The sequence below is a fragment of the Boleophthalmus pectinirostris genome, unplaced genomic scaffold (assembly GCF_026225935.1).
Source record: "Boleophthalmus pectinirostris isolate CB_2022bp ecotype Guang Dong unplaced genomic scaffold, ASM2622593v1 HiC_scaffold_7, whole genome shotgun sequence".
Taxonomy (NCBI): Eukaryota; Metazoa; Chordata; class Actinopteri; order Gobiiformes; family Gobiidae; genus Boleophthalmus; species Boleophthalmus pectinirostris.
This window is the reverse complement of record NW_026571473.1, coordinates 28,127,434-28,155,384: the sequence shown is the minus strand read 5'-3', so window position 1 is coordinate 28,155,384 and position 27,951 is coordinate 28,127,434. Positions and strand designations below refer to the sequence as shown.

General features: G+C 38.7%; 3 protein-coding genes across 3 annotated transcripts; all 3 read right to left on the bottom strand.

The window, feature by feature from the left end:
• Nucleotides 1-61: 61 nt before the first annotated feature.
• On the bottom strand, nt 62-10,803 carry med8 (mediator complex subunit 8). The gene is made up of 7 exons (XM_020918843.2): nt 10,718-10,803; nt 10,493-10,614; nt 8,753-8,897; nt 2,293-2,433; nt 1,385-1,472; nt 983-1,222; nt 62-247 (listed from the first exon to the last, which is right to left on the bottom strand). Exons 1-7 carry the CDS (start codon nt 10,721-10,723, stop codon nt 177-179), a joined length of 813 nt encoding a protein of 270 aa, XP_020774502.1. The 5' UTR covers nt 10,724-10,803; the 3' UTR covers nt 62-176.
• A 1,168-nt stretch (nt 10,804-11,971) lies between these two features.
• aldh9a1a.1 (aldehyde dehydrogenase 9 family, member A1a, tandem duplicate 1) lies at nt 11,972-21,860 on the bottom strand. The gene is given in 13 exon segments (XM_020918763.2): nt 11,972-12,247; nt 12,549-12,661; nt 13,628-13,769; nt 14,981-15,068; nt 15,356-15,544; nt 15,947-15,977; nt 15,979-16,085; nt 16,742-16,938; nt 17,221-17,355; nt 17,577-17,706; nt 18,794-18,939; nt 21,426-21,582; nt 21,749-21,860. Coding segments are annotated over 12 exon segments (1,515 nt in total). The 5' UTR covers nt 21,568-21,582; nt 21,749-21,860; the 3' UTR covers nt 11,972-12,152.
• Nucleotides 21,861-24,198: 2,338 nt separating this feature from the next.
• Nucleotides 24,199-27,762, bottom strand: tmco1 (transmembrane and coiled-coil domains 1). Its single transcript, XM_020918829.2, has 7 exons — nt 27,548-27,762; nt 26,209-26,286; nt 26,074-26,133; nt 25,529-25,575; nt 25,361-25,428; nt 25,077-25,221; nt 24,199-24,636 (listed from the first exon to the last, which is right to left on the bottom strand). The coding sequence occupies exons 1-7, from the start codon at nt 27,615-27,617 to the stop codon at nt 24,538-24,540; spliced, it is 567 nt and encodes a 188-aa protein (XP_020774488.1). The 5' UTR covers nt 27,618-27,762; the 3' UTR covers nt 24,199-24,537.
• Nucleotides 27,763-27,951: the final 189 nt, after the last annotated feature.

Sequence of the window (27,951 nt, the reverse complement as noted above, 5' to 3'; positions counted from 1 at the left end):
AACATACATTGCGTTGAAGTTACACAAAACAAAACCATTTTAGACACTGATGACAATGAGGCTCAGTACAAAAGTATGTTTTATTATTGTCAGAAGAAAACAAAAGAATTCGTATAATTATTTGTAATGTATCATGACATTTTAACAAAAACTATCAGATGGATGCGGTGAGAACGTCATCGGTTGTACGGATGCATGGAGCCTGATGCAGACTTGATATTTGTCTTGATACTGCTGGGCATTTTTCCTGTAAAGAGAAAAAATATTACCACATGCATTTTTTGTGCTATATTTATCTAAATGTACCTTTTGAAAATACACAGCTCATTAGGCGGACAATCCACAGCCTTAACACTACGGGTGTGCAAAAATATCAAAATATCAATATATCGTATCGTTTAATGTCATGATACAGTATTGATATCATGAGCTGCTGTATCGATATATTGCCAAGAGTATTTTTTGGTACATTTTACTATATTATTTTGTTACAGAGCTACAGTTTTGTTGCTTGTTTAGAGGAAGGAAACATTTATGCAACATATTTAACATTTTCACTGTTTTGATTATTAAAATGTTTGTGTTTCATATTTACTTTGCACAACAAGTGGTTTAACAAAGACTTTTAGCATCACAGTCATGATTTAGCCCTTATTTTTTATTATAAGTATATCAAATCAGTTTGAAATATATTGTATCGAATCGAAAGTTCACTGTATTGAGGTATTTATCATATTGTGGCCTATGTATTGAGGTATGTATCGTATCATATCATGGTCTATGCATCGAAGTATGTATCATATCGTGGTCCATGTATTGAGGTATGTATCGTATCATGGCCCTTGTATCGAGGTATGCATCGTATCATGGTCTATGTATCGAGGCCTATGTATCGAGGTATGTATTGTATCAGCAGTGTCTTAATGACACCCAACCCTACTTCGGATGTTGTGATATTTACTGAATCCCCATCATCCCTCACCTGGCTGCCCCTGTTGTTGCTGAGGAACAGGACCTCCCATCGAAGGCTGTTGACCAGAGCCCCCTCCAATGGTGACCTGCTGCAGAGTGGGGCCCCCGCTCATCATGGGCCCCTGTCCCGGGAGCCCAGGGGCCACTGGTCCTGGGGGCCTGCATTTAGACAAACCTTTGCCAAATGCCACTGCTCCAACCAGGGCATTTGTGTCTGTAGGGTTGAACGATGGTTTGTTCTGTCTTAAAGCTAAAAAAAAAAAAAAAAAAAGAGCACATGGAGTTTAGAGACGATACAGGATTTATATTAATCTGATGTTTCTTTGTGTTGTTATCAGGACGACAGTTTTGGAGAGGGGAGGAATTAGACAGTTGCAACATTATAATGCATACAATCCGTAGGAAAACAAACCTGCAGTCTCAGCCTCCCTCTCATCTCTGGGGTTGTTCAGTTTTTCCAAAAGACCGGAACACAGCTTATTCAATGTCTGGATCTGCTTCTGTAGTCATAAACCACAACAGTCAGTCAGATCATCATACAGGTCCTATTTCTCAGAATTTTGTCAAAAGTCTTAAAGGTTTGTCAATGAAATACACTCTATTCACGCTTAAGTCACAAACCAGGAAGACATTTGGAAAGATGCAATTACAACTTCCGGCGGGCTCTGTTATAGAAAAATTTTGAAAATGTCCCAGTTTTCTTCATCTCCATGTCATTGTAGCGTTCTGTTATGTTCGAGTAATCAACAATTACAACCATACCTCAGTTTTCATAATTTCCCCACTGACACAAAACTCCAAGCACTGGGTACATGCGATTAGAAGAGATGAGAGCGCGAAATTCAAAATTATTCCAAACAGGACATATTTTTGCGGTCTTCATTTTACCACTGATCACATTTACTTCAATGGGTTTTGTCATAGTCGGTCAGTGAGCCCAGTGTCAGGAACTACACCGGAAGTTGTCCAAACGTCTTCCTGGTTTGTGACGAAAGCGTGAATACAGCCTATAGTGGCTACAAATTGGCAAATTAATTCAGTCCCAGGGCTGTTGTGGAAGGCAAGTGCATGAAAAATATCAGCTCTGCAGGCGTCAACAATATTTACCATTAATGCTATAAATACTAAATGCCCAAAAGATCATTATTTGAACTTAGAAGCCTGGGGATATAAATATGGCCTTTTCAACTCTGTACATTTGTTTTCAGGTTTCATGTCGACTATGGCTGGATGAACATTACGTGCTTGTCTGTAGTGTAGTTTGGTTCCTTGTTACATTTGTACAGTTAGACTTTATCATTCATTCTGATAATAACAGACCTGTGCCATTTCAGGGCCTATGCGAGCTGCCTCTGCACTCAGCTGCTTCTCTTGTTCCTCCACTTCAGGGTCAGGCTTTGTGCGCAAATAATCAGGAACTATTTCATGGCTGAACACCGGCACTCGCTGCTCTGTTAATTTCTAAAGGAAAAGAAGCACAAAAGATAAGAATGGATTATATCCCAGTTGCATACAGATAAGGCAAGGCAAGGCAAGTTTATTTGTATAGCACAATTCGTACACAAAGTAATTCAAAGTGCTTTAGAGAATAAGAAATACATTAAAATCATAATAAAAACAAATCAAAACATAAATAATCATGAAGATTAAAATTAAAAAAGAGAGACATAAATTGGAGAGAAGAGTGCGGAATGAAAACCTTTCAGTTATATGCACAGTTAAACAGAAATGTTTTGAGTCTGGATTTAAACAGCGTCACAGAAGAGGCCTGTCTCACATGTTCAGGAAGACTGTTCCAGGTTTTAGCTGCATGAACCTGAAACGCTGACTCCCCTTGTTTAGTTCTGACTCTGGGCACCAGCAGGAGGCCGGACCCTGAGCTCCTCAGAGTGCGAGATGGTTCATATGACACTAACATGTCACAGATGTACTTTGGTGCTCGGCCATGGAGAGACTTGTACACAAGCAGAGCTGCTTTAAAGTCTATTCTCTGAGGCACAGGAAGCCAGTGCAGAGACCTGAGCACAGGACTTATGTGCTCGTACTTCCTAGTTCGAGTAAGGACCTGAGCTGCAGCATTCTGGATGTTCTGCAGCTGTCTCACAGCTCGTTTGGAGAGACCAGTGAGCAGACCATTACAGTAGTCTAACCTACTGGAGACAAATGCATGGATAAGTTTCTCCAAGTCTGCTTTAGACAGTAAACCTTTGATTTTTGCTATGTTTTTTAGATGGTAAAAGGCTGCAGATGTTATTGATTTTATGTGACTGTTAAAGTTCAAGTCTGAGTCCATTATTACCCCTAGATTTCTTGCCTGATTTGAAGGTTTTAGAGCGAGAGACTGGAGGTGACTGCTGACACTGTCCCTTTGTTTCTGTGGACCAAACACTATGACTTCAGTCTTGTCAGAGTTTAGCTGGAGAAAGTTGTTTTGCATCCACACACTGATCTGTTGGATGCAGTGACCAAGTGACTCCACTGGTCCATAGTCTCCTGCTGCCAGAGAGACGTAGATCTGAGTGTCATCTGCATAATTGTGGTACGACACGTTATTGCTGCTTATTAACTGGCCTAATGGCAGCATGTAGAGATTGAACAACAGGGGGCCCAGGATTGACCCCTGAGGCACCCCACAGGTCAGGGCCATGTCATCTGAGACACAGTTTCCAATTTCAACAAAATACTTCCTGTCTTCTAGATAGGACTTGAACCAGTTTAGTACAGTACCAGAGATGCCCACCCAGTCCTCTAGTCTCTGTAAGAGGATCCCATGATCGACAGTGTCAAAAGCAGCACTCAGATCTAACAGGATCAAGACTGAGACTTTGCCTGCATCAGTGTTCAGGCGGATGTCATTTGTCACCTTGATAAGAGCAGTCTCAGTGCTGTGGTGGGCTCTAAAACCTGACTGGAAAACATCAAAGGAGTTGTTCATTTGGAGAAAGTTCGTAAGCTGTTGGTAAACAGCTTTTTCAAGGACTTTGCCAAAAAACGGCAGATTTGAGATGGGTCGGAAATTGTTCAGTACTGTGGCATCAAGACTGCTCTTCTTTAGGAGAGGCTTAATGACCACAGTTTTCAATGCATTTGGGAATGTTCCAGATTGAAGTGACATGTTAACTATGTGAGTGAGTGGTGAAAGTAAACTGTTGAGGACGGACTTTAGAAATCTAGTGGGTAACATGTCCAGGCAGCAAGTAGATGAACTCAGACTGGTAACGATCTCTAAAACAGTTTTGTCAGTTACAGGTGCAAAGTGATTCAGCTCTAAGTGTCTCTGTGGCTGCATGCTTGTTATTTGTGTTGTGGAATTGATGGCATTTTTGATGCCCTGAACTTTGTCATTAAAGAAAACTGCAAACTCATTACATTTAGATGTGGAAATTAGTTCTAGTGGCAGTGGAGCTGGAGGGTTTGTTAATCTGTTCACTGTTGCAAACAGGACACGAGAGTTGTTACTGCAATTACCAATAATGTCAGAAAAATACTTCTCTCTTGTTTTACTCAAAGTGTAGTTGTACATATGCATTGTTCCTCTGTAAATCTCATAATGAACCTGGAGGTTTGACTTGCGCCATTTCCGCTCAGCCTTCCGGCACTCCCTTTTCTGTGCTCTGACTGAGTCATCATTCCTCCACGGAGCTTTTTGCCTATCTTTAACCACTTTAACCTTTATCGGAGCGATGGCATCCAGAACATTCAAAACACTCAAAGTCACAGAGTTCAACACATCATCAACATTAGAACATGAGGCAATTTCAAAATGTATCATTTCCATGAACAGTGCACCTGTGTTATCATTTATGTGTCTTCTTCGAACAACTGTAGGAGCAGCCGGTGGTTTGGGAATAACAGACAGGTCAAAGAAGACACAGAAATGATCAGACAGAGCAACATCAACCACACTGACATTTGAAATATTTACACCCTTTGTAATGAGCAGGTCCAGAGTGTGCCCTCTGTTGTGAGTGGGCTCACTGACATGCTGAGTCAGACCAAAAGTTTCAAGGACAACACTAAGCTCTTTGGCATTTTTGTCACACACATTATCCACATGTACATTAAAATCACCTGTAATGACTAAACCATCAAAGTCTGTGCAAACAACTGAAAGCATCTCAGTAAAATCATCAATAAAACTTTGACAGTGCTGAGGAGGTTTGTATATGACTATGTAGAGTATGGACGGTGATTGTTTTAGCTCCATTTTGAGGGAAACATACTCAAATGATGAAAACACCCCAAATGACAACCTGTGTGTAACCAAATGATCTCTAAAAAAATGCACACACTCCTCCACCCTTTTTATTTGCTCGTGTTTCAGATTCAAATTTGAAGTTGGGAGGGGTTGATTCCACTAGCACTGCATGACCTGTGTTTTTGTCAAGCCATGTTTCAGTTAAAAACATAAAGTCAAGATTAAAAGAAGAAATAAAATCATGAATTAGAAATGATTTGTTACATAAAGATCTGACATTGAGCACAGCAAGTTTCTGATTAGTTTCAGTAGGACTGGATGTTATCTTCTTACAGGGAAAGTGAACTAAATTTCTCTGATTAGACAGTCTAACTGTCCTTCTTTTAATCTGTCTACGTGTTGTAACTGGAGCTATAGCTCCATCGCAGGGCCCCAGCCTGATATTACCTTTATCATGACTGTATGTCCTGGGACAGCAGAGGCCCTGTGCGTCCTAGCTCTTGGTGATAACAGCTCTGGGGAAAGGCGGGGGAGGGCGAGCAGGGGAGAGTTTGGGTAAGTGACCAGGTGAGGGACCAGGTGAGGGCCGAGGAGGTGGCCGAGGAGGTGGAATACGGGGAGGTTTGGGTGAGGGGCCTGGTAAGGACCGAGGAGGTGGAGTAGGGGGAGGTTTGGGTGAAAAATTAGAGGGGAGAGCTGAGAGAGTCTCTGGTGGTGAAACAGGCACAGTTTTGTATGGGGGAGAGTTCAACATAACCCTTGACCGTGCTATGTTAGGTGTGAGAGGAACCATCTTGATTCCCGATCTGATGAGGCTTTCTAGATGGTTGGGCAGTGCCATGGGTGAAGGTGGGGAGGAGAAGGACAGTGAAGAGTCCGTTGATGGAGTAGATGTAGCAATGGGGACTCCAGGCTGGTCTGTGGGCAGCGGAGGTGATGGGTGTGCTGGTGGCGCTGGGGGAGGTGGTGGTGGTGTTGCTGACTCATTCTCTGGGGGAGGTGGTGCTGCTGACTTGTTCTCTGGGGGAGGGGAAGGTGGTGATGCTGACTTGTTCTCTGGGGAGGGGGAGGTGGTTCTGCTGACTTGTTTCTCTGGGGGAGGGGGAGGTGGTTCTGCTGACTTGTTCTCTGGGGGAGGGGAGGTGGTTCTGACTTGTTCTCTGGGGGAGGGGAGGTGATGATGCTGCTGAGTTGTTGTCTGGGGGAGGGGGAAGTGGTTGTGGTTGTGGCAGTGGTGGTGCTGTCAATGGTGCTGACTTGTTGGCTGGTTCTCTGTTAGGTGCAGCAGGGATGCTTCTCCCATTTCTCTTTTCTCTCACTGGATGCACAGGACCCTGTCCAGGCCGGTGCCTCAAAGCGTGGAGGAGGTTTTCCGTCAACACTCTCACTCCACCTCTGCTTAGGTGTGGGCCATTTCCCTCGAACAGGTCCTTCCGTTTCCAAAAAAGATCAAAGTTCTCAATGTAGTGCAATCCTCTGGCCATGCACACATTCAGCAGCCACGTGTTCAGCTGAAACAGTCGGGTAAATTTGTTCCTGTTCCTTAGGTCTATGTTGGGAAGAGGTCCACTGATAAATGTCTTAACCTCCACTTTATTAAGCTCCTCGAATAATTTTGTGAAATCCCTTTTCAAGACTTCACTCTGTTCCATTCTGATGTCCACTGCACCCACATGCACAATCAGCTGTTTGACCCCTTGGTGTGTTGACAAAACTTTTGGCAGGAGTTTTGTTATCTCAGAAACAGTGTAGGTCGGGTAGCAGCATGTTAGGATTCTTCTGTGACTCACACCACTGATAGCCCCGTCTCCTAGCAGCAACGTATCTCTGACCTTGACGTTTGGCACAGATTCCCGGTATGCCTGCACTCTTTTGGCAACTTTATTGTTCTTGTTTTGTGATGACAGTACATTATCCCTTTGTACGTTAACATCAGTCTGTGACAGTGGTGAAAATCTGTTTGTTAGCTTTATTGTGGGTGATATAACGATATTAGCATTGTCTTTTACCACTCGCTGCGCTGGCTTAGCATTTTGGTCTGTACCAAGTTTCGGAAAAGACACAGTATCACTCAGGTTTAAGTTGAAAGAATTTCCACCCTCTTCTCTAGAAGTAACTGTAGGTTGCTCACCACTGGAAGTCACTGGTAGCGTCTGATGAAGTCCTTTTTCAGTTTCTAAAGCAAATATCCGTGCTTGTAGCTCATAAATTTCTTGTTGATAGTTCCGACAGCGCTCACAGATAGAATTCCCTTGGTTTCTTCTCCCCGACATGTTGGCTCATCAGATGATTTGTTAAAAAATGTAAAAATGTTTAAAAGTATTAATTTACTTAAAAGGAAATCAAAAATAGCCGTTGTTGGAGGAGGTAAACTGATTAAAAAGCAAAAACAGCAGGAGCAAGCAAGGATAGCGTCCGCACTCTTCAGAAGCAGGAAGTACTGCCAGATAAGAGCCCTTAGCTAGTAAAGTAAGTAACTATTTGTGTTTTGAAGGCTGTCTGTCATTTATGGAAGTTTTCTTTCTAGAAATAAGTTAGCTTTGGTATTTATTTTGTAACACCTGCAGGGTCTGGGCTGCAGTACCGGAAATGTGTTAGAGGGGGATTTGAAAATTGGTTTGAATTTATGTTCTTGTATTGACTGACATAGTTAATTATATTGCTTTAAAAATAGTTTGATTATCTTCCTGGTTTATTTCATGAGTGTCAATTAATTGTTCTGATATATATTTTTGGGGTATTTGACACTGCCTGGTTTTCCTCCCTTCCCTGGCGGCTGATGGGCCCTTCCAGGAGAGTGGGGCTCAAAATTCAAACTTCTGCTGCTTAGGAGAATGGAGAGGTCAGCTTGGAGTGAGGCTGCACCAGTTAACTTACCATACCAGCTTTATTTATAAAGCACTTAAAAAACTTTACAGTAGGCCAAAGTGCTGTACACAAAACACAGGACAGACACTGACAATCGCAGTAGAAGAAAATACACAGTACAAACACAATACTACTACTAAAAACATTGAAAACAGTAAGTGTACAGTAAGACACTCAACAAAAAATGTACATGTCACTTGTTAAAAGCCAGTGAGAAAAGGTGCGTTTTTAGGATTTTAATACAGGTACAGGCTCGGCCTGTCTAATCTTTAATGGCAACTGGTTCCACAGTCGTGGGGCAGCAACAGAAAATGCTTACATTTAGTTTTTGGGAAGGCGAGCTGGAGCTGGTCTGCTGAGTGAGAGTGTGAGAGGGGGCGTAACGGTCAGTCAGTGAGGTAGGAGGGCGCAAGGCTGTGCAAACACTTAAAAGTAAATAAAAGAATATTAAAATCAACTCTAAAAGACAAGGAGAGCGGCTAAAATAGGTGAGATGCTCTTGTGTTTCTGGGTTCCAGTTAAAAGTCGAGCCACTGAGTTAACTTAAAATAACTAAACAGGCTAACAAAAAATAAGATCAGGGCATTTTTTCGTTGTTTGATTTTTCTACTTTTATTTTGCAAATAAATTCACTTTTAAGCATCGACATACAGTCCTGCCTCGTCCAGTGCTGAACATTACAATCTGTCTATCTAATATATAAATGATACTCACAGCCAAATCGTCATCTCTGTCTGGGGAGAGCAGCAGAGGGATGATAACCTGACTGCGATAAGACGGGGTCTTCTCATTCTTTAGAAGTTTGTTGATGGTGTTGAGCTGACCGGACAGCAGGGCAAAGTTGTCCAATACTGACGGCCTGTGAAAAGGGCAACAAGCTCAATGATATAATGATAAATCTTCCTGCATAGAAAACTTCTTCACAACTATAAGATAAAATTATAAAAATCAATATACATTTTAATAACACATAGATACATTCTTGTGATCATTAGTGTGCCGCCCTCCCTACCCGAGTGTGTCTCCTGTCTGTGTGTGTGCTCTAGACTGTGTGTTTTTTCTCATTGTGTACATCGTGGTTATGGTTGTTAGTGTCTGTTTGTATTCTCACTGCCTTTTAATTGAACTGTAATTGAACAACTGCACTTTTTTGTATAATTGTGTTTTTAAGGTGACCACGTTTACCACCGGTCCCGGGACTACAGATGAAAAATAGCTTCTCTATCTAATCTACACTGTCCCTGTTAAATAAACCAAATAAACAAATAATAAAAAAGCGTGCATTAAATCAGAGTTTGTGTGGAAGATGACAACAACCAGCGCTTAAAGATTGTATTAGTCCAGGATATCCAGTCTGGCAGAAGAGTTCTGCAGTACTCCTTTAAAGGTTGTATGGAGGATTTTTTTTTGTTTCAAATTGTCAGTGAAAGTTTAAAATACCATTACAGAGACGCAGCAGCCTTGTAATTATGATGACCAAAAAAAAAAGAAAAAAAAGAATGAAAATCTATCAACTGTGGACGTAGTGAGGCTAGATAAACATCAGCCAATAGACAACAAGGCTCCCTCTTTATCTATTGGCTGTTAGGTTGTCAATCAAACTCCCTACGTTTCTAGTGTAACTGACTCACCGGCGTGCGGGAATTATGTGGCTTATGCAGCGGTTCTTAGAGGCTTTTTCAAACTGTAGCTTCCTCGCAATTCACAAAGTTTGTTCCGATGGCGGACGAGAATCCACGACCTGTTCGCCGCAAAAGAAAGGCGTTTTTTGAGGTCGCTGAAATAAGAAGAGAAGGGGAAAAGGAGCAAAGCCAAACTGAGGTGATTCTTGGAGATTCTTTCCAGCGATGGCGCGACTGAAGCAGACGAAGGGTCTAAAAACTGACGCGTCAGTTGCTAAATTACTTCTTAACAGGTCACTTCAACAGTAATTCTGAACGCGCACCGGCTGTAAACAAGCGTGATTTCTAGAGTAAAGAGGCAGGAGGAGATGGTTCTACTGAGGGAGCTGTGGAGGAGGAAGGTGGTGTCACGCATGCACAACATTTGAAAAAGGACTGTTGCTGTATTTCTCTTCCCTTAAAAAATCCTCTATACAAGCTTTAACGTCTGAGTTCCTGCTTGTCTCTATGGTAATTTCATTATTTTGTCTGGAATGTTCCAAAGTATGGCATTAAACCTATCAATCTACTAGGAGAATGATATAGCACTGTCAAGTCAAGTTATAGACCGCTTGGATAGTAAGAATGCATGTTTTGAGTATTCTGAGCTGTAAAAACACTTTTAATTTAATCAATACACAACAGCGAAGTTTAAAGTCATATTGTGGAACATTACAGGAAAAGCAATGGCAGACCCCTCATCAGAATAGTGCACCTTTAACCCTTTTGAATGATAAACTAGCAAACTACACAGTCATAAAAGACTTGTGCATGATACTTTGTCATCTCTTACCATGTTAATCTGTCGTATTCATTCTCTAACTTGTAAATAAAGCTGTGCAGAGCGTTTTTGACGTGAGCTACTCGAGAAATAAGCGACTCCACAGACGCCTCCAGCTGTTTCTCTTCACGCTGCTGCAAAAGTAAAAGCACAGTTCACATTCACAAGAGCGGAAAAGAGTGTGAAATTAAAATGATTCGTTTTAAAATGTAAAATCAACATTATTTCGGTGTTTACCTGCATGGTTTTGTTAGCTGAGTGCTATGTTTTGTTGTCCTGGAGCTTGCCGTAAGTAGGAAGTATCGTCGTATTTTGTGCCTAGCAGGTCGCCACCTAGTGTGTGGGAGGATGTAATAACAGGAGAGCGTGTTCTCATTTTAATATTTTTAGTAGTTTATTTTGATCGGTTATTAAATTGTGGAAGTTTTTTAGGAACAATTTAATCTATTTTTGTAGCTACTGTTATTGACTCTAGACCTAAAGTAGAGGTGGGCAGTTCATTGTTCATTTTGGAAGATAAACTACTCAAATGTTTTTGTATATTCTCAAAAAACAAACAAAACATTGTGATCATCATTGCAGGGATAATAGTGCCCTGAAAATTAAAATGTTGCAATGTTTCTGTTATAAAATTCATAAAAATAAACTTAATTTTATTTAAATAGCTTAAAAATATATTTAATTTGACAATAAATAACAAGGTCTTTATTACACTCTTACTTTAAAAATGTGAAACTCAAAGATTTATGGGAAAAGCACATTGATTAGTTGTTGAAAAAGAGGCAGAAAACGAAAAATACTTGTTAATATAATGAATAATGAATCGAAATCTAAAATTAGAACTTGCCCAAAAGCTAAAATGAATGCGAGTCTTGTCGTTCATTTCAGGGGTGCAACAATAATCAAAAAATACATTAAGAAATAAAATAAAATAACTACTAATGCTGCATAAGTGTTCATAGTATTAACATTTCTGTTCACTTTAATGACAGGCTTTTATCATTGGTTTTCGAGTACCAGGAACACTAGTGTGCCTTGAAATGCTGCCAGTTGTACCTTGGAATAAAGTCCAATTTCTGTTCATTCACTAATTTAACTGAAAGATTTATACTTCTGAAGAGTCATGAGCAACTTTTGAACTAGTCGAGGGAGCAAAACAATCACCGTTACCAAAAAGAAAACAATAAAAAAAAAAAAAAAACCAGACACAAGGGTGAAGAAAACAACTGCACCATTTTTGCTCTAAATTGTAATTTGGTCATATTTTAGTGTGTGCCAAGGATTTTTTTAAATGAAAAAGTCTGCTGCGACTCAAAAAAAAGTTGAAAAACACTGGCCAATATAAGACAATTTAGTTGTTTGGAATTTTCTTAAGATACAAAAGTAAACATAGCTTAGTAATTGTCATGCTTATTGGGAAATGATTAACATGCTTATAGTTAAAAATCAAGTCGCAAAATGTACCTTCATCAGTCATAAATAACACAGAAACAATAGGAAACAATTTTCTTTTATTCTGTTACAAAAGCCTGGTCCAGTAGCAAAAGCAGCATGGTAAAAATGTGGTGAATTCAGCCTCAGGTTAATTATAGTGCATTATGCAACTAAATGTATTTAACCAAGTGCTAAAGTTTTATTCACATACTGTATGGGACAACATTCTTCGTCAAATTTAGAAGATGCTCTCTACATCTCCCATTTCCACAATAACAGACTTGAGCTGGGAGTAATACTCGATTGTCACTTGACCGTTCTCTCTGCCGAAGCCTAGGAAAAGAGGGGGAAAAAATTATAAAAATAAAAATCAATGGACTTCAAAACTAAATGGAAGAAGTGGTGATCCATTCTAGTCAGTGGGCCACTCAACTCATTGCCCAATAAACAGTTTTATTTCAAAAAATATATACATTAAGCAAAACTAAATCATTTTATTCATATAAAGTTGGGATAACCTACAACCCTACATCCCCAATAAAATGAAACACCATTTTAAAATCAGTAAATGAATAAGCACACAAAAGTCTAATAAAGTGATTATTTTTAATACAACATTTTGGATAAGACATACCTGAATGTTTGTAGCCTCCAAATGGCACTTCAACAGGGCTGATGTTATAGTTGTTGATGAAGCAATTTCCAGCTTCTAGGTTTTCTGCCACACGATGAGCTCTGGAAATGTCCCTAAAAGAAAACAGAAAGTATGTTCTATCAGGCACAAGTACCGTATTTTTTGGACTAAGTCGCACTTTTTTTCATGTTTTGGGTGTTTCCTGTGACTTATACTCCGGTGCGACTTACATATTAAAATATTCAGACTAACAGCCACGATAAGGCACTCTAGGCTTGTGTATCAGTTTTCTGTGCATGTGTCCTGCAGAAAAAGCCGCTGTCCTGTTGCAAGTAGTGAAATATGCAGCAGAAAACGGTAATTGAGCAGCAGAAAGAAAGTTTGGAGTGAGCGAGAAACTTTTGAGGGACTGGCAGAAAGCGGGGATGGAGAACACAGCTTCATGGCAGCTGGGAGGGTGCACCATGTAACTGTCCTGGAAGTCACTGGATGACAAAGCATTGACTTCAGTGACAACCGAAGTTGCGCGGAGTTGCTCAGAAGTGACACCGAGGATGAAAAATTCAATGGATTCAATGGATTTAGTGATGTGGAGTGAGATCGAGAGTTTGGTAAACTTATGTTCTGTTGTTTATGCTATAGTTATCAGAATAATTGTTAATATGTTACGTTAACATATTAACGCCTATTCAGCCTGTTCTTTATTCTATTGTTATTACTATAACTTAAAATAATGCCTTTCAAGATATCGGTTCCTGGTCCCTACCTTTTTAAAATAAATTTCCCCCAAAAAGTGCGACTTATAGTCCGGTGCGACTTATATATTTCTTTTTCTTCTTCATTACGCATTTTTTGGCTGGTGCGACTTATACTCCGGAGTGACTTATAGTCTGTAAAATACAGTATACAAAGTATAAATACAATAAAATTTACTTTTCCCAAGTGTCATTACTGAGACCTTTGATATAAAATGTAGATTAATATGGTTAGTGTTGTACCCCGAACACTCTCATCTAATCTCCAAGTTCAAAGAGCACATGTAATAAACCGTTGTATAACTGGGTATCCTCGACACTGACCTGGTGAAAACTCCTGAGGCCAATCCAAAGGTTGTATTGTTAGCTCGTTTGATCACCTCCTCTTCAGTGTCAAAAGCCAGCACAGACATCACCGGGCCAAAAATCTCCTCCTTCACACAAGTCATGTCGTCTCTGCAGTTATCTGTGAACAGTGAAATACACTGTGTGAATGACATGGTACAAGAGGATGTACTTAGAAAGAGCAGAGAATGTAATGTAATGAAGTGTTAAAAGGCCCTACATTGTGAAATATTTCGACTTTTAACTTTGGACATATTAAGTTTTTTGGTATAACATGTAGTACACTGTTGTACACCTCTTGTATATAGCAGAGATATTTTACTAGTATTACTTATTTCAATTTTATTTTATTTTAACTTGTACATACACATTTATATAATTATGCCTTATTTGCAGAGGTGGGGACTTGCAAGTCGTGACTTGAGCTCGAGTCAGACCTGAGTCACTATTTTTAGGACTTGAGACTTGACTTGATAAAATGGTCTAAGGCTTGGGACTCAACTTGGACTTGAGGGTCAGTGACTTGGGACTTGACTTGGACTTGAGGCCTGTGACTTGAGAAGACTTGAGAAGCACTTGTAAATCTGAATTCTTTCTATTCTGACCATAATGATTCACACTAAGATTTTGTCAAGACATTTCAAGTTGAAAAAATAATTAAATTAATTTCTACAACTCATATATACTCCATAAATACTGAAATATAAATATAATATGATTTTTTTAAGTACAATTTATCTTAAAATTCATATAAACTGCAAAAATCTAAGCTGAGGCTTTGGTTTAAAGACTTGAAATGACTTGAAGCTCAAGGCAGACGACTTAGACTTAACTTGGACTTATGGGTCACTGACTTGAGACTAGACTTGGACTTGCCTGTATTTGACTTGAGACTTACTTGAGACTTGCAAAACATAGACTTGGTCCCACCTCTGCTTATTTGACACCAGTCTCTTTCTATTTTTGCTACTTAATTAGAATTCATTATTACCATTTATATATTTTGTCTTTATTATAACATATTGTGATGTGTGAGCTACTGTGTCCAAGTAATTGCTCTTATCAATAAACTTTGTCTAAGTCTAGTATAACTTTAAATAATTTATGTCAGGAAAATTACATTCGTATTAACCCAAAAACAAGGAAAGCTTGCTTAGTAGATGCTAGGCTGTGTATTGGTGGAGATCTGAGCACAGAAATGATCAAAGTCTGATGAGGTATAATGGATTGAGAAAGAAGAACCAGTATGCAGGTTAACACAAATCTGTAAATGAAACAAAACTACTACAACATAATAACATGGCTGAATGTAGTTTTTAAACAATAGCATACCTAATACACAGGGTGACATGAAATAACCGCCTTGGAGTTTGGGATCGCTGGGGACAAAAGGCTCTCCTCCACAAAGCACTTTGGCTCCCTACAAAAAGAATAGCAGTTTAAGCCAATAAAAATGAATAACAATTTCATAATCATATCCAATAATCTATAAACCACAATATTTTTAAAAAATTCAATATAATGCGATAATTTAGTTACTTTTATTTTATTCTACTTGTATAAATGCATATCTGAATCTGTACATTATCTGACACGTCTTACCTTTTTTGCTACTTTAATGATTTTAAATTTGAGTACTTTTTTCACCTTTTATACCACAAATGGACCACTGAACAACACCTGGCCCTCCACGAGAGCAATACACACCTCCTTCTTGGCCTGTTCCACAAAGCCCAGCACTTTCTGCAGGTGAGGTTTACTGATGAGAGCTCCCATCCGCGTCTCGTCCTCCAGAGGATCACCCACACGAATGGCTTTGGTCCTCTTCACCACCTCCTCCAAAAACTGAGGCAAAATCTCTCTCTGCACGAACACTCTGGTCCCGTTACAGCAAACCTTTCAATCAGACCAAAGCAGATATGATTGCTTATAAGCGGGGACATTTCACTTACCCAAATATAGGGTTAAGGTTGTAGAAATAATGAATTGTCTTGTTTGGAGTACAGAATTATGTCATATTTTCATAACATAGTATGAGGGTGGAAAGAACAAAGTCATTCATCAAAGTTTTGTGAGTTAGGAGTAGTAATATAGTATTACTAAGTAGTAATCCAAGAAATTACTCAAGTAAGAGTAACTGACTTATGAAACAGCTGATGAATACATTTAAAGTGACAGATATTCTTGCTTGTAACATTGTAAATTCTTTGCCTGGTTTTATGGTTATCATATTTTAAAACTATTTACTTCTAACATTATTTGACTAGGTTAGAAATTTTGTAAACAGGTAAGACTTACCTCTCCTTGTGTGAGGAAGTTCGCCATGAGCACCTTTTATGGCATTCTCCAGTTCACAGTCTTTGAAAATAATGAGAGGAGATTTTCCCCCGAGCTCCAAAGTTACCTGCTTCACTGTTTTGGAGGACATCTCCATCACCTGAGGACAGAGTTAATCAGAAACAACAAAGTGGGTTATTGTGGCACTGGGGACTTTGTGGATACAACTTAAAGAAAAAAAGATTTAATGCCACGTAGAGACAATACAAGGGTTTCAAAATGATGAGAAATGAAAAATCCTGCCGTAGTGATTAACAATTTGAATCTTTTGAGTGGGAAAAAGTAATGAAAATGTTGTATAACAGGAAGCTGAATAGACTGAGTTCACATCCTAAAAATCACATGGGTTTGTACAGTGGGATTTGCTCTCCAACTGTCAGACTGCAAATTGGTTGATCCGTTTTATGGTTAATATCTCTGCAAGTTTTTGTTTCATGTGGAGACAAGCCCCAGTAATTACAAAGTTCAACGTATTCTCTGTGAACATAAACAAAGAAAAACTTCAAAGTAGTTATTCAACGTGAAAAAATTAATTGCCAGGACTAAGCTATAAGATCAACATGGCAAGTGTGTGAAGCCAATCCCTCAGTATTTTGTAAGTTTTTGAAAGAAATATCCACAGTGATGATGTTTTATAGACCTACAATCTGAATTTATGACCTCATGAAATTCTACTTCCCATCAAAGCTCTCTGCAAGATCTGAAATTCTATTAACACGGCTTTCCATGTAAATAATCATCCCGTGTGTTGTGCACCTTTTTGCCAGTAGGCACACTGCCGGTGAAGGAGACTTTGGCGACCATGGGGTGCTGACAGAGGAGGCTTCCGGTCTGAGCTGCTCCCTGCACCACACAGAAGAGGCCGTCCGGGACCCCAGCCTCTTTGTAGATCTCAGCCAGTATCACAGCCGTCACAGGGGTCATGGGGGATGGCTTGAACACCATGGCGTTACCTAAAATTGAGATTTTTCTGTCTATTACTAATGCTCCCTCCATGGGCAAGTTTGTTAATAATTTTGTACATAAATTTACAAATGGACTCTTTGAACATATGTAATATTTCAATGACAACTCAGCAGAGATTTGGGAAGTTTTGTATAATACTAATACTTTCCAGTGACAGCACGCTGGGGTGTTATCCATGCTTATCTATGGTGGAATGTTCAGCAGTCAACATGGTGACAGTAGAAACATTAGCACTGTAAGAAAAGTTTTTAAAAGAATCCTGATCTCACCACAGGCCAGAGCAGGGGCAGACTTCCAGGCTGCGATCTGGAAAGGGTAGTTCCACGCCCCGATGCCCACGCACACACCCAGAGGCTCCCTTCTGGTGTAGGCAAAGGCTCCTCCGGGAAGCTGAATGTGCTGACCTTTTAAAAGAGGAAAAGCCAATACAGTGAAGATAGAAAAGATACAAAAACATGAAGTCTATCCAGCTGGTTTTGCAACTGAATTTGATCCTTGCAAAAAACTGTTGTGTTAAATATGTCATTGGTATATATCTTCATCACCATTTTATGAGCAACATGTAACAGGCAGTCAGCTGAACAGAAGAGTGTTTTTAAGCTCAAGACTTAAACTTGTATCAAACCTGCAAGAGTTCCAGCCAACCCTGCGTAGTACTCAATGCACTGCCAGGCAATATCGATGTCCACCAGAGCCTCAGTGATGGATTTGCCATTGTTGATCACCTCCAGCTTTGCAATCTTTTCCCTTCGTTCCTGTTCACACATTTCATACAAGGGATAGTAGTTAGTAGTTATCTTACTAGGGTTGGACAAAATGGTGAAACATGAGCGTTTCTCTGTGGCAATCTGCTTTTTTGGGTCAAAATTGCATCGCGTTTGATGAATTTTCTCCTAAACGCAGCCCAAAGACACTTTTTCCCACCCACAGAGTATTGATAAGTCTCAGCAAGACTCTGACTGATATGTGAACTTTAAGAAGCAGGTGACTGTAAAAGGCAATAGCAAAGGTTTACAAATTTACATGAAGCGCGATAAAATTGTGATCTGGCTCCAAGAAAATTAATATTTCATTTTGGCATACGGCCTACCCATATATATTACAGTTTCTACATGTATATATGAGTTGATAGATGCATTTTTATTACATTAGAAGTCTGTTTCTGGATACGGTTCACACGCATAAAACAATGAGTATTGATAAAAGTAGGTCACTGGTTTATAGTCAGGGTGGTTTAATAAATAACTAGAAAGGTCTTGCATTACTATTGTGCAACGTCGCAGATTTAGTGACAGGGTTCCTCTTTTTCACTGACAAAATTTCAAAACTTTTCCATGACTTTTTCATGACCTAAAGTGAGTTTTTCATGTCTTTACGGTGCCCTACATGTGTAAAACTGATCATACATTTAGAGCTAAATATGAAATGTTAACCCTTTCCACTCGCTTTATGGTTTGGTATTATAGTTTTTTTTACATTCAAAATACTGTCAGTGCATTTATTGTCGTCTCTTTTAAACAAAAGGCGCATACGTTCAGAAATAATCATAATAGCTTAATGATAACTTAACAGAACGTGAAAGAGATACTATAATTCTATGACTTTTCCAGGCCTGGGAAATTACATTTTAAATTTCCACGACTTTTCCAGGATTTCCGTGACAGTGGGAAACCTTGAGTTAGGGATTTGACAATAATGGTCATGTGGTGTGACAAGATACGGTCTATTTTATTTGTATTTATGAGCTACTGAGTGCAACTACAATTATAAAATATTGTATTGTAATTACTGATAATTCAACTTGAATTATTGTTAGTTGCTTAGGCGATAATATAGCCGTACCCTGATAATTCGTGCAGCCTCCAGCATCACCCGTGCTCTTTCCATCCCTGCCTTCTTCCTCCAGATCAGGTAGGCCTCATGGGCACTTTTAATGGCCTCGTCCACCTCCTCAGCTCCACATGGGTACATCTGGCACAACACCCGGCCTACAGAAAAGCAAAATATTTTATATGGCTGAATAAATGATGATAGGCAGAATGGAGATACAGAGTGTAGAGTAGACAGAAGACATCCCAATGGACACAGGTATCAATCACTATTAATAAAACACACAGAATGTAGTAAAACAAAATAAACTTAAAATAAATTTGCTTTCATCACCACTTTGCACTCTAGTCATTTCTTGACCCTGACAAAGTGAAAACCATTTCAGGTGACTTCATCAGGAGGATCACTGGGGAAGGTCAAGAGTTCGCAGTGTTTTCAACAAATCAAAAGGTAGCTACACAATTCCCCATGCAGCATATATGTTGTGTCTTCTTTATATAACAGGGGTCTACAACCTGTAGCTCAGGAGCTAACAGTAGCTCTCCACCCCCTTCCAAGTAGCTCGCCAAGGGATTTCTGAATCATACATAATGTGCTGAATAAGTCAAATTTGATTGATTAAATGCCTTTTGCCCTTGTGCCCTTATCATTTTGATGCCTGTACACTAATAGTTAAATGTTTAATGGTTGTATGGATTATGTTTTATGTTTTATAGGCATCTAGCTGTACCTCATCCAAGGCTTGCCATGGCTCTTTTATATGCTCATTTTTTTCTGACCACTAAAATGTGGAACTCTCTGGTATTTTTGTTTTGTTAAGAGTAACTCACTAGAGGACAAAGGTTGGAGACCCCTGCTATATAAAATGTAAACATTTGGTAAACTTTTAAGAAACAGACATTGAAAAAGGTGTGTCCAAACTTTTGACTCCCATAGAGAAGGCAAAGCATTTGTGTTGGAACATAACGTAAAATATCTAACAGCCAACAAAATGCATCTGTAAGTTCAAATAATGCATAGAATCGCTCTACTGATGAATATTGTCCTACATTAAAAATTCAAAGACTAATGCACAGTAGCATTCTTTTGGGGAGGTATACGTTACACAATATTTTTTTTCTATAGGGTTTCAATGAGAATAGAATACTTTTTTTAACTGTAAAACATTATCCCTAAGAACCTCTCATACTGTTTTCTGCATGTTTGAATGCCTCTCCTCCTGGGACTAAAGCCCGCCAAAGGCCCTGGGCTGTAATCCAAGTTATGCATGACATTATGTGATTTGTTGTCCATTTGATCTGAACAACCCAGGCCAGAGCTCCTCCTTCCATCAGAGTGGTCTCAGTTGCATAATACGAACAGAAAGTCTCTTTAGTCACTTGTAGTACATTAGGTTCCATGTAGAGATCCAAAACCGTACGACTATTTGTCCTAAAAAGTACAAAGACTTCTCTATGTAAAACGTTTCATAAACTTTGCAAATCATTCCACTAGTAAGTCATGCAATCAAGCGGAGCTCGGTATTATTCAGTTACATTTACTTGAGTAACTTTGTACTTTTCTAGCACTTTTACTCCTGCTAAAGTAATACATTTGACAGAGCAACAGTACTCTTATTTGAGCAATGACAAAAGCTTTAAATGTTAAAAGCTGTTCCATCTCAAAAGTTACTCAATAGTGTAGTTGTTTACCCTGTTGTTACTCCTTCAAATCTCTTCTGAATTTTTTTGTACTTCTACTTGAGTAATATTATTTTGAGTACAATTTTGTGGCTACCCACCTCTGCAATCAAGCATTCTAATAAATAAAAGAAGTAGGCTTAGGGTGACTAGATTTTCAAAATTAAAAACTGGGTCACAACCGGGTTGGGATGGTAGGTATAAATAAAACTGTGAAAAAAGCATGTAGCATTGTCCATTCTCGACTCACGTGTGGGTCACTGTATAATCTGAGACAAAATATAGGTGCACAGTCGTTTGTATTTTGGCTAAACAAATGCAATATATGATCCTCTGGTTTAGAACTGATATTGCACTATTTCAGCCCAAATTAAGTCCTGGTTAAGTCCTGGTTAAGACCTGGTTAAGACCTGGTTAAGACCTGGTTAAGACCTGGTATATACCTGGTATAGACCTGGTATAGACCTGGTATAGACCTGGTTTAGACCTGGTTTAGACCTGGTTTAGACCTGGTTTAGACCTGGTTTAGACCATGTATAGCCCTGGTATAGCCCTGGTTTGGTCCTGGTTTTGTCCTGGATTTGTCCTGGTTTTGTCCTGGTTTAGACCTGGTTTAGACCTGGTTTAGACCTGGTTTTGTACTGGTTTCGTCTTGTTTTAGTCCTGGTTTATACCTGGTATAGTCCAGGTATAGTGTTGGTATAGCCCTGGTATAGCCATGGTATAGACCTGGTATAGACCTGGTATAGACGTGGTTTAGTCCTGGTTTAGATCAAACTGGTCCAAAATAGGGACACTTGGACAAATAGGGACACTGGGACAAATCACTGGTTTTGGATAAATCTGCTGGGACAGGGGACACGAGGCTCAAAACTGGGACTGTCCCGGGTAAATGGGGGCTTCTGGTCACCAGAGTCGCCTCCATTGCTGTGTGCGCACTTGTTTACATAACTGGCATGACTGACCCGTGGCTGGTTCGTAGACTGGCTCTGCGTCTGTCTCTTGTCGGGGCTTCACTCTTTTCCCTCCCCAGAAATTGAGGTGGTCCGTCACAGACACAGTCCCGGTACACGCTCCAGGCATCGAGTCGAGAAGAGATTGGGCCATTTTGCCGGGTAGTACCTGCAAAATAAAACAATAAAAGCGTGGAGAAACTGCTACCGTGTCTCAAGCTTACGCGATGCTAACGGGGCTAAGTTGCAGCGACCATGTTTTAGAAAGCTAAGACAAAGGAAGTAGGAAGAAATGCTAAAGATATAAGGTAGAAATAAAATGTACAATGCTTTACCTTTGCTGCTCTTGCTAAAGGACTGACTTGACTGAAGAAACGGGTGAGTTTTATATGTTTTACGCCCCCTTCGAATGACACGCCTCCTGTGGGTGCGCCTGCTGGAGCTGGGCCAATTTGGGCGTAATGGATGTAATCTAAAGACAAACGAGGGCAGAAAGAAACACCAGTAATGTGAGTTTTGTTTAAGTTTGTACCTTATGTCAGATATGATTAATAGACAAGTGTAGGCTAATTTTGTATTCAACAAAAAGGAATTTTAGTAGCCTACAGTCTTTATTTTTTAAAAGGTATTACAATCACAATTGGACAGACATAATATAATGTGCATATAAAGGATATATACAGGTTTTTTTCTCATTCTCAGTGGACTGGTTGTGTCTCATGTGAAAGCTAAGAATCTCCAGAATTCACTTGCTGAGCTGCAGAGGCTGCACTAGCACTGATGTTACACCAGCCTGTCAAAGCCTGATCCTGTCAGATCTCAAAAGCTCTGGCCTGGTTAGGACTTGGATTGGAGACCGCTGGGAAAATCAGGTGCCACAGGGGGATGCCAGTCACCAGAACTGTCGCTGTGTCCTTAGGCAAGGCACTTCACACACATTGCCTGTGGTCGGAGGGGCCAATGACGCAGATTGACAGCCTCGCTTCCATCAGTCTTCCCCAGGGCAGCTGTGGCTACAAAAAGTAGCTTACCACCACTGCGTATGGACTGAATGAACAATGATCTGTAAAGCACTATTTAAAATGTATATATTATTAGTGCTGTCATGCGATTAAAAAAATTGAGAGACTAATTAATTATGATCTGTAATTAATTAATCTAATTAATCTCATTTTAATCTCACCTAAAAATTGCTGAGAAAAGCCTTCAATTTGAGGTATTTTCATTTAAATTCATTATTACATTATTGTGGCAGATCAAAAGACTGATATAGATTTAAAAAAGTGACTTTATAAAGTCATTTATTGTTCAACAAATCTCTTCAATTTGGCTGTTGAGCCCAAGTCTCCATGAATAAGAAACTGTTTGCTGTAAAGTAGCAAAGACGAGGAAATCTGAACATAATAACTTTTAGACCTGGTTTAGTCCTGGACTGGATTAGTCCTGGTTTTAGTCTTGGTGTTAGTTCTGGTTTAGAGGCGCACAGGAGGAAGCGCGGTTTACGCAGCGTACGCGAGAAAACACGATCCACACGCGGCTCACGGGAGCACGTCGGTGTCCGCGCAGTAACTACGGAAGGAAACGTGGTCCGCGCGTTCTCAGGTTAATGACGATGATGAAGGTCTGTGTTTGTTTGTGTTTGTGTTTGTGTGTGTCTGTGTGCGTGTCCCCTCATGTGGCAGGTCACTATAGGACAGTAGTGCAGACATCATGAGTCTATGCAGGTTGTTTTCACCAGTGACATTTAAGTTGTAGGCGTATATTTGTTATTTTCTTTTATATTTCACGTCGGGAGAATAATTTCCAAAACACGAATGCGTTTTTACCTGTGCACTGCTGACTCTGTTCTACTGGCTGTTCGACCTCGTCCATTGTGCGACTGACGCCGCCAATGTGACATTTACATCGCTCTTACTGCGTGTGTTTTTTTTGTGTGTGTGTGTGCTGTTGTCCCAACAACACATAAAAACAGGTTTTATAATAAAGCAACTCGCATACAGAAACAGTAAAGTTAGAGATTAAAAATTAGATTAACGCGATTAAAAAACATAACGCGCTAAATATGACTGTAATTAATTAATCGCAATTAACGCGATAATTTGACACCCCTATATATTATTATCCTTTATTATTATTATTCATGATGGCTGCAGGTGCAGGATTTCAGCACTGGATAATAGTTTTGAGAACCTAATCACCAAATTATAACATAAATAATTTGGCCATCATTTCCAATGTTTTTGTAAGGAAGAATAAATCAGTAGAATAATTGTTATCAGTAAAAGCTATATTTGATTTGAACATGTTTACATCATATTTGGAGACACAGATAGGTTTTATGTTTATGGAATGAAACATTTAAATTGTACATACAGTTTAAGAGTTTCTTTCAAAATAGAAATTCACAAAAGTTCAATAACACGTCAGTGATTGTCAAACTTTTCACACTATGGACAAAGAAAATATGAAGCTCTCCGAGTACCGCCAGAAATAAACCAGGTCTACACCTGGTCTGAAATATACAAGGTCTCAAGTTTAATCTCAAGTTTCATGCTTGATTAGTTCTAAACTAGAACTAATCTTAAATCTTGTGGATAAAACTCTAAATGGAACAATCACAACTACAGAGGACATTGTGTACCACCAAAAGCAGCCCATACACCACTATTTCAAAATCACATATTATTGTTGCAAAATAAGCTATTTCAACACATTATAATTTCTATGCAGGGTGAGATCTAAAATTGTACTACAATAAATAAATCAGACAATAACAACTCATTCATGATATTTTCACTCATAAAACTTTATTAATATTAGCATTTAGATATAAACTGTGGCTAACAATAATACTGGCAAATTGTTAATTAAAAGTAAATCTCAAAACAATCATGTCCTGAAGCAACCTAGACACACATTTCATTTGAAAATCAAATAATTAAGAACCTTTCTCCATATAATTTAAATGTGAAGTCAATACAAAATTTTAAATAAACTGATGAAGGGTTATTTTACAGTAAAAGAACACTATTTTGGTTCCATTTGTGACCAAAAGAGGGAGTCTTGGCTGCATAAAGTCACTGTCAGAGAAGAAAAAGGGACATTCAACCATGAACAGATTTGTTTAAGAAAATTTAGCAGCTTGTGGAGGGGGTCCCAGAAATCCTCCAGCCTGTTTAGTGGCAGCTCTGGATGGGGCAAGACCAAGCATTTTCTGGATATTCTGGGAAAGAAAAACATTGAAAAATACATTGAAAGTTACAAAAAGTGTTTGAAAGAACAGGCAGTTTGAATTCACTGATTTAGACCTACTATTTCATCAGTATCAACTGGTTATTTCTCATTCATATAATTCAATTTAAATTATGTTTTTTATTTTATTTATTTTTACCAATATCCTATATTTGTCTTGCTGTTGTCGCTGACGGCCGATATTTGCCGAAACTGATATTAAGTTTTTAAAATCTATTTTACAGACACAAACTAGGACAGTGCAGAAAAAGTATTGGAGCTAAATATCGGCAAAATTTTCAATATCTGACAGATACCAATATCTGGGGAAATCCACCGATACTGCCGATATACCATCCCTAATATAAATGTCAATCATAAATGTCTGCGAGCTGGTTATTCTGATCAGAAGATTCTGACAATGCAAGTTACCTGTCGAATGGACATGGTGCAGAGGATGTAGAGGAAAATGAAGGAGCAGTCGGTATAGTCTTCTCCCAGCAGGTTTCTGTGGGACAGACCCTGGATGTAGGACAGCGGCACAAAGGGTAGTTTGGCCACCACTCTCCCGTCAAATCTGAACAACAAACAGCAATAAGTATCAAGTTTTATGCAAGACTGAGAGGAGTTATTTAAGGCATAGTATCATCAGCAAATAGTGTACTTTATCATTATCTTACATAAAATAGATGACCAAAGCATTTGAATCAACTTACATAGAGTTGAACATTCCCATGAGAGCTGTAAAGCAGAACCCAATGGCAAACATGGACTTCATGCGCACCTGCAAAGAGAACATAACAAAAATGAGAAATTGTAAAGCAAAATTAGGATGCAATATCTGTAAAACACTGCATTTGTATTACAGTAATAATAAAACTTACCATAGACAGGTCTCGATTGTTATTCTTAAGCTTCTCCTCTTGTCTCTCTGAAGAAGTACATGGAGTGTAGAGAAATTAGTGTGGATTAGGGGTGTGCAAAAATACTGACATATCAATATATCATACTGTTTAATGTGATGATACAGTATTGATATCGGGGAATGCTGTATCAATATATATCGCCAAGAGTATTTTTGGTATATTTTACTATATTATTTTGTTACAGCTCTACAGTTATGTTGTTTGTTTAGAGGAAGGAAACACTGTGTGATGATTAAAATGTGTGTTTCATATTAATTTTGCACAAGATGTTATTTAAGAAAGTCTTTTAGTATCACAGCCATAATTTAGCCAGTATTTTTTACTGAACTGTATCAAATCGATTTGAAATGTATCGAACCAAAAGTGCACCGTATCGAGATATGTATCGTGTCATGGCCTAGGTATCAAGGTAAGTATCGTATCCCCAATTTCTTAATGACACCCAGCTCTAGTGTGGACATAGCTAAATAAATGTATTGTTAGTTGCTGGTTTTTGTTCTCACCAATCTTCTTCTTTTGTTGACGTCCTGCAGATTCTGTGATGGTTTCCTTTTTCTTCTCAACTAAAAATAATATACAAGTCAATTTTATGCCACGAATGCAACATAGCAGATCTGTTCTATTAGTTACACACTTACGTTTTTTACTTTGCTTTTCCACCTCTGCCTTTAGCCGCTTGTACTTCTCTGTCCTATAAACTAGCACCCATGTTATGCCTTAAAAATAGGAAAGACATATATTACCACAATTAAACACACATGAACTAACAACAGATTAAGACACTGGTTATACTGGAGAATTTTCTTGTTCATCCAGAAGATATTTTAGTCTACCCAAAGAAATACATTATAGCTGATGTTCAGTGTTGGGGAGTAACAGATTACATGTACTGGAGTTACGTAATCACAGTACAAATTATGAGAAATTGTATGTGGTTACAGTTACTGTTTCAGTGAGTGGTAATTGGATTACAGTTACTTTGTTGAAATAAATGGATTACATGGTATTTTCCTGTTTTCCCGTTTTCACATTTTGGGCTATATCCCCCTTTTTATTTATTTATTTATTTTCCGGTAATTCCACTCATTGCTGGAAACTAAACTAGATCTAAACCAGGACTAAAACCAGGACAAAAAACAGGTCTAAACTTGATCTAAACTAGAGCTAAACCAGGACTAAATCAGGACTAAGACCAGGTCTAAACTAGTTCTAAACCAGATCTAAACCAGGACTAAACTAGATCTAAACCAGGTCTAAACCAGGTGTTAACCAAGAATAAACCAGGACTAAAATCAGGTCTAAACTAGATCTAAACCAGGTCTAAACCAGATCTAAAACAGGTCTAAAACCAGGAATAAACCAGGACAAAAAACAGGTCTAAACTAGATCTAAACTAGAACTAAACCAGGACTAAGACCAGGTCTAAACTAGTTCTAAACTAGATCTAAACCAGGTCTAAAACCAGGTCTAAACCATGACTAAACCAGGACTAAAACCAGGTCTAAACTAGATCTAAACCAGGTCTAAACCAGGAATAAACCAGGAATAAAATCAGGTCTAAACTAGATTTAAACCAGGACTAAAACCAGGTCTAAACTAGATCTAAAACCGGTCTAAAACCAGGTCTAAACCAGGACTAAACCATCCTAGTCTTTGCTACTCTAAGTAGTAACCCAAAGTATTCAGATTACGTTACCCACTTTAAATAACTTCACGGATTCTGTTACAAACTACATTTTGGGGTATGTAATCTGTAGGGGAATACATTTTAAAAGTAACCTTCCCAACACTGCAGATGTTTTGCAAGATCATGTACTGGGGTTCAGCATATTAGTTCACAGAGATCATGATTTCTATAATAGTGCATGGTCTTATATGTTGATCACAATTATAAATCATAAAAATCATAATAATCTCACAAGAACAATTATTAATATTAAATTATCGATAGATTCTACAGGCCATCCATTCACTTACCTTCGGCTAACAGCGCAGTGCAAACCGAGATAAACACAATCAGAATAGTGTCTGCAAACATAGTACTCATGATGATGGTTTTATATCAACAATTCCTATTCAAAACTATTAATAAAAAGCAAATTTCGAGTTATTTATGGGTGATTTACACAGCGCGCATTACACCGGTGAGCAGCCCGGCTAATGCTAGATCAGCGTAAGAAAGGTCACGCATGCGCTGGAGTATTTCCGGTTCAATAAATGACCTACTTTTGGAGACGATAAAATATAATATTTATATATATATATTTTAATATATATATATATATATATATATATATATATATATATTCAAATATACACTTTTACTATTTATTATAATATGCTGTTCAATATTTAGTTAATGTTACTATTTAATTTTATTT

Bases quoted from the DNA above. Each gene is read 5' to 3' on its own strand.
- med8 (XM_020918843.2), bottom strand. The intron at 8,898-10,492 runs GTAAGAGATGAC...CCCTTTTCACAG, and splicing joins GAATACGACAGATTAACATG to GCCGTCAGTATTGGACAACT. The intron at 2,434-8,752 runs GTGAGTATCATT...CTTTTCCTTTAG, and splicing joins ACAGAGATGACGATTTGGCT to AAATTAACAGAGCAGCGAGT.
- tmco1 (XM_020918829.2), bottom strand. From the start codon at position 27,617: ATGAGTACTATGTTTGCAGACACTATTCTGATTGTGTTTATCTCGGTT. The intron at 26,287-27,547 runs GTAAGTGAATGG...CCTATTTTTAAG, and splicing joins CACTGCGCTGTTAGCCGAAG to GCATAACATGGGTGCTAGTT. The intron at 24,637-25,076 runs GTAACTTGCATT...TTTCTTTCCCAG, and splicing joins GCACCATGTCCATTCGACAG to AATATCCAGAAAATGCTTGG.